Source organism: Gavialis gangeticus, unplaced genomic scaffold (genome assembly GCF_001723915.1).
Source record: "Gavialis gangeticus isolate Ggan-Ray unplaced genomic scaffold, GavGan_comp1, whole genome shotgun sequence".
In the NCBI taxonomy this organism is placed as follows: domain Eukaryota; kingdom Metazoa; phylum Chordata; order Crocodylia; family Gavialidae; genus Gavialis; species Gavialis gangeticus.
Genome location: NW_017729027.1, coordinates 37,155,762 through 37,162,488, shown reverse-complemented (window position 1 = coordinate 37,162,488; position 6,727 = coordinate 37,155,762). Strand labels below are relative to the sequence as shown.

At 45.7% G+C, this 6,727-nt stretch overlaps 1 protein-coding gene across 6 annotated transcripts in view; it reads right to left on the bottom strand.

Moving 5' to 3' along the window:
• Nucleotides 1-229: 229 nt before the first annotated feature.
• GCLC (glutamate-cysteine ligase catalytic subunit) overlaps nt 230-6,727 on the bottom strand; it is a 64,308-nt gene continuing 57,810 nt past the window's right edge. For all 6 annotated transcript variants that reach the window (XM_019520567.1, XM_019520568.1, XM_019520569.1 and 3 more), the window contains 4 exons: nt 3,879-3,960; nt 3,681-3,784; nt 3,467-3,587; nt 230-1,940 (listed from right to left, as the gene is read on the bottom strand). In XM_019520567.1, the coding sequence (XP_019376112.1) occupies nt 1,735-1,940; nt 3,467-3,587; nt 3,681-3,784; nt 3,879-3,960 (513 nt within the window). In that variant the 3' untranslated portion in view covers nt 230-1,734. The remainder of the gene's footprint in view (nt 1,941-3,466; nt 3,588-3,680; nt 3,785-3,878; nt 3,961-6,727) is intronic.

The window sequence follows — 6,727 nt, the reverse complement described above, 5'->3', positions numbered from 1 at the left end:
TGATAATGTTCAGGATTAGCCACTTAAAAAAAAAATGACCAAGAGCAGCATGATCCAACAATTGGGAAGACCCAGACAGCAAAATTCTTCCTTTCAGACCCAATATTTATTGACTCGTATACATTGAAATGACCACTGTATTGCAAATCTAATTTTTGTTTTGTTATTCTGCCAACTAAAATGGGCATACACCTGTCACTTACATCCCAATTAAAATAAAAATCACCAGTAGCAGAAAGAAGCATTCTTTTATTCTCTAAACCACACCTATGAACACAGCACAAATTCTAATATCAATACATACAAGCTGTTTCCTGGTAAGCTTCACTGCAAATTTCCATTAGTTCCTTTTAAAAATTACATAGTAGGTATTTATATATGCTTGTATTAAGTGTTGCATAATCTACCAAGCAGGAAGTCACTTTAAGAAGCCAGTTAGGAAACAAAGTAAAAAGCCCCCATGAAACTTAAGTTATACAGCTCTAATGGCCAAGTTTTAAATTATTTACAATCTCTCTATACTTTAGGCTCCTGATTCAAAGGATTAGTGCATTTCATGATTTTTCTTTCAAACAATTTAATGCAAGGATTAGGCTTCTCTTACAACTCTCTGCTACCTTTCAAAGTAGTTTATAGGAAATGAGCATGCTAACAAGCAATACCTTGACTATAATTAGGGGTGAGAGACATAAGAGGAACAAATACCTCTCTCATTTGTTTTACTATTTATTTTATGTGCTCCTCAACATATTGTTTAGAAACAGCAGCAATTGAAGAAGGGGAAAAAACAATTAGCTGCACAAAATAGATCTGGCATCCAGAACATTTCATTTCACTTAAACATTTCTCAATATTCCAGCTCTTCTGCCCTTCCCCTGCTTCCCTGCCCCTTTTGTTTAAAACATAAGCTCAGGGCAAAAATGAATTCCGGAAATTGCTGGAGTATGAGGAATTAACAGAATTAAAAATAAAAAAAAACAACCCCCCCCAACCCTGCATTCAATAAAAGGTGCTTTAAGAGCACATGGTGTGTGGTTGTGCAAATGATTCTTGTAGGGTATGAGGCAAGCCTATTCTTGGAGCTCTGGCTATCAGGAAACAGAAAGATTTTGCATATTTGAGGGAAGGCTGAACAGATTCTACTGGTTTTGTGGTTGATGAGTGCATGCAGGTATTGTGGTACCTGAGGGATTCCTGCAAAGTGGAATAGGTAGAATATGTTCATTTCTTTTAAATAGCCTTTAAAAACAGACTGGGAAGGGAAGTCTGAGAGTCAGGTCCCCAAAAACTCTTTAAAATAAGGTAGATTATTTAGTACATTCCAGGTAACAAAAAAAATTACAGTAAACATTCAATATCTGGAATGCATATATAATTTACAAGTACCATTACATTACATTTACATAGCTGTTCAAGACAGTCCTTTTTTCCAGAATGAGCATAAAAAAAGTTACAAGCTGGTTCACAATAACTTTAGGTACAATGTTATTAAAATACATTGATGTTAATCATAAAAATATTTTACTATTTACAGATACACTGTATAAACCTCAGCAATAAGAATATATCCATTTTATGAAGCCTTAAACAAATATTTAGGCAGACTGGCCCTTTTCATAGTGCAGTTTTACCTGTTTTGGTCTTCACACCACAAAACTGTACTGGAGTCACAGTACTATACCTAGTGCTTCACTAGAATGCTTATACTTTCTACAACTGCTAGAAAGCATTTCATTAAGAAGAACCAGTTTTAATTCCACTGTGTTTTTTGTTAAATCCTGCTCCAAGTAATTCAGGGCACTCTGTCCGTCCTTGCGCGATCTGGTTGCATTTCCAAATCAGGCTATAATTAATTTCATCAGTTATCACACTATCTTGCTTGTAGTCAGGATGATTAGCAACAAACTCCCTCATCCACCGGGCAACTGTCATTAACTCTCCTGAAATAGAAGTCATATTTTAGACATCTGATATTCTTCTTTTAGCATCTACTTAAGTACATTATACTCACAAATATTTCTAGTTCCATATTTACACACACATACAAAGTCTTGTACAGGTGCAGTGGCATGAAAGCTAAGGCCCAGAAGCACAAGTCTGAACCTTGTTTCAGACTTAGGCAAAAGGCAAGTCCCATCAGACCCAACTATAAACAGGCAACTGGTCATTCAGATGTGGTTAGTCAAGAGTGGCTGGAAATACCACAAAAAAGGAGAAGTATGACTACAGAACATGGCTTGTCTTAACAGCAGCCCTGTAGGACATGTAAACTCAGGTGGACGTTTGACTAGACTCATACCTTCATTCTGAGGTTTAGAGTTAGACCAGCGATTCTCAACCAGAGTATTGCCAGGTCCTTTGAAAGGTGCTGCTAGTGGATAAAAGCCAACACAACAAAAAAAATGCTGAACAAATTATGCTTTGAGATTTAACAAAGCAAATGCAAGAGTATCTACCAGCAGTATTAAAGTTAATGGTAGAAAGAATGTTACAATGCAGTGATGCTCAACCTTTCCTACACAGTGGGCCAGGCTGGCGCACAGAAAGAATGGGTGTTACATGTGGCCCTGATCTGTCACTGAGGGTGGCTGCAGTGGCCATGGGGAGTGGGGTGAGGAACAGCCTGGCCTCAACTGGGTCGCAGAGGGAAAAGGGTCTGGTCTGACCCCAAACCAGCTGTATGGAGGGAAGGGGACATGGGAATTTGGCAACAAGGGAGAGTGGCAGTATTGATGGCTACTGCTTCCTCACCACCAAATTTCTTGACCCATGGGCCAGATGCTGTGGTTGTGCAGGTTGCATTTGGCTCATGGACCAGAGGTTAAGCACCTTTGTTATAAATGCAATTTTGTTTACAAAATTATTTCCTTGCTAAAGGCATTTTAAAAAATTGAGGAGGGACTCAATAAGCCTTTTCTTGGTGTGTGAAATCATGGATTCAGAAACTGATTTGGTAACTCATGCATTAAAAGATTCATCTTCTATAAAACTGAAAAGCAGTCCCTAACCGTATTACCCAAAATAATATGCAGCCAAACTCGTATACTTGTGGTGTTTGCATAAGCAGTTTCCTTGTAGTTACCCGATTTTGAATGAAGTATATAAACCTTCACATTTGCACTGCGTCTCATGCACTGTACAAACAATAAGCATGCAACACAATTACAAAGCAGATGTTAACATGCTTAAAAGAAAGGATATTATGAAGAAGTCAAAATTGGAATTAAAAAAAAACCAGACCAAATGGAAAAAAAAACCACCCTTCATTACTGCAATGCCCCACTCCAGACCTAGATGGTCTCTTTCAGCCATATGTTTCAATAGGTGCAAAAAGTAACAGTATCTATATGAGGCAGGTACAGTGATTACAGTCAGAAAGCAGCTGAGAGGCTTGTTTCTCACATGGTGGGGGAAAAGGAATGTCAAGGTCTAGTTTCTTCTGCACCCAACCAAGTGTTAGTCATACCAGAGGCTCTCTTCTTTATTAACTTCAGGTAGTTTAGAATGGTGCATCTTGTGTCCACATCCACTTCCATGTTTTCAAGGTAAGAGTTCAGAACAGGGATTAAACCAGGAAAGACCCCTTCCTGCATAAGATAACACATGGTCAAAATTAACATGTTGGGTTACTTTGTGAATAGGAAAACTAGTTCAGGATTCCAAATTTAAGTTGCCACCACCTTGCCATTGATGATAGTATCTATGCTCATTAAGATGTACTCTTCTGCATCTGTATCTGTCCCATTCTGAGCTGGGCCACATCCATCCACAACAGCATTTCCACCTAATAAGGAAAGGAGGGAAAGAAAAACCAATTAGTTGTGTGCATTTCCTGAACTGGTCTTTAAGAAGATGTCTGAAAACAGCAAGCTCAGTACCTTTACAAATATCTTTTCTGAAATAAAACATCCCCTGCCGGACAGCATCTCGTTTCTGGGCTACCTTCATATTTTCATCAACCTAGTTATGAGAAAAATCCCAGAAGTTATTTATTAGATTCCAGAAGATGGGGACTTGACCTATCAGAAGTCTTTGGACTTTGAAGCTAGGATTTCTAGATACAATTTTGTTAGTTTCTCTAAGATGAACTAAGTTCCACTGGAAACCATGGGTTTTATTTCATTTCTCAAAGGTTAAACATGCCTCACAGAATCAAACAGCTTCTTTCTACTAAAGTGTAGCACCATTGTCGATAAGTGGCACCAGTGGGAAAATACTGATATGAATAATTGGTAATTATCTTAGAGCCAACCTGTGCAAAATTATTAACTGTAAGCTTAACCAGAGGAGCAGCTATTCACCATGTCCTATATCCTGTCAAGTAAACTTCCTTATTTACCTGTAAATAAATATGGTATTATTGTAGGGGTGCACCAAGAGAGATTACTGAGGCCAATACCAACAGCCGATTTTTAAGGAGGCATGCTGGCTGATACCGATCTGATTTCCGATACGCAGTTCTTAAGCTTGAAGAGCTGTTTCCAGCTGGTAAGTTTGGTGTGGTGGAAGGGGAAGCAGGGATGGAAGGGGTGTAGATCAAGACCCCCGAGATGAGGGAGGGAGTGAGGTTAAGGCTGGGGCAGATGGTGCCCAGTCAGGGTGGGGAGAGGTGCGGGACAGAGCTGCAAGCAGCTTGTCCAGGGAGCAGGAAGGGGTGTGTGCCCCCCAGATCTGCACAGTGCAGGGTGGGCTGCAGCTGAGGGCTGAGGCTGGTACGGGGCAAAGCTGTGGCTCATCTGGAGGGTACAGGAAAGGGGAGAGGGGGGCAGTTCTTGCCACTGTGTGTGGACTGTCTGGTGTTCATTTGGTGGCTCCTGCCACTGCTTCTGCCGCTCATGCAAGAGGGCATGGGTGGGGCGTGTGCCCCTGGATTGGGGTTGGGACTATGCCAAGCTCTTCCTAACAGGGCAGGGCAGGGCTGTGCATGGGGGGGCGGGGAAGCCACCCCAAAATTTGTCATAGCTTCCCCCCACTCCCTCCATAGCCCTCTTCCAGCACATCCCAGGCCAACCCAGGCCCACTCCGCTGGGAAGAGCTTGGCACAGCCCCAGCCCCAGCCCGCCCTGTGCAGATTCAGGGTAACATGCTCCGCCCCCGCAGACGAGTGGCAGAAGCAATAGCTAGAGCCGCCCGACGAGCAGGCAAGCACTGGATGAGCTGCACACAGTAGCAGGAGCTGACCCCTCCCCTCCACAAACCACATCTCTGTCCCATGCCCTGGCTGGTCTCTCCCTACAACTGTCCCAGCCCCACACCCTCCCTCACCACAGGGGCCTTGATTTTTCCCCCCCAAACCCTTTTCACATCCCCTCCCACCATACCACTTACCAGCTGCAAGCAGCTCTCCATGCTGCCAGCCTGACTCCTCACTGCTTAAATGCTGTGCTGCGCACATGCACCAACATTTATTGAACAAATTATTAGCCGCATCAGGCTGATTTCCAATACAGAAAGTTTTCTTTATATCAGTGCTGAGGGTTAACCCAAGGGTTAACCCCTCTCTGAGTGGGAAGAGGCAGCTGCGTGGAGCCGGGCCGGGTCAAGCCCCCGCCCAGGCCCCTACTTGGCCCAGCCCCCCAGGGAGCCACACGACTGGAGCCGTGCGAACAGGCTGCACAAACAGGAGCGCTTGTCTGCCGGCATGTGAGTTAGCACAGAGTTCACGCAGGAGGGCGTACAGGAGGGCCCGAGGCCCTGCCTGCAAACTCCCCAGGGTAGACAGTCCCAGCCATAGCTAGCCTACCAGAGGCATGACATGGATGGACATGCGCCAAACCCCGAGGGTCCCCTCGGGCTCTGCGGCCCCCCCCTCGCCACCCAGATGGAGCCCATGGTTCCGGGCTCCACACAGATGGAGCCCCTGGCTCTTGGCTGCGGGGGCTGCCTGTCCCTTTTTCAGGCTCTGGGGCCCAGGAGCATGGCCACCTGCCCATGTGGGGTCTTCTCCCTTTTGGGGTCTCTGGCGCACCAGCTGGAGGAGCTCCAGGCCACAGTCCAGAGACTGCGTGCCATCAGGGACTGTGAGCAGGAGATTGACTTCTACTGCCAGGCCCTTCTCCCCTGGGAGCCAGAGGGTAGACCACCATCTCCCTCCAGGACAAAGGAGGACTCTGGGACCTCCCACTCTGTCCAGTCAGAGGCATGGACCAAGGTGGTCAAAGGTGCTAAGGCCTGCCGCACCAACACCCCTGCCCTGCCGGAGCTTAGCAACAGGTACGTACCTCTTGCTGCTCCAGCAGAGCCTGCTGAGATGCCAGCTCCCACAGGCAACACAGGCTCAGCTGCAGCTACCGTCCCCGCTCTCCCCAAAACAAAATGTAAGGTGATTGTTGTGGGAGACTCCATCCTGAGGGGGACTAAGGGGCAATCTACCGCCCTGACCCCTTAGCCCGGGAAGTCTGATGCTTCCCGGGGGCCCACATCTGGGACATTGCGGAGAAGATCCCAAAGCTCCTCCAGCCCACAGACCACTATGCTTATTCATGTCGGCACCAATGACACTGCTTGGAGTGCTCCCAGCCGGGTCATGAGGCGCTACAGGGATTTGGGAGCGGGGCTAAAGGGTCTGGGGGCATAGGTGGTGTTCTTGTCAATCCTCCCATTTTTGGGCTATGGGCTGAGAAGGGAGAGGAGGATCCACATAGTCAACCAAAGTCTGCGGCGCTGGTGTCATCGGGAAGGCTTTGGGTTCCATGACCACAGCCCGCTCTTTGGCGAGAGAGGCAGC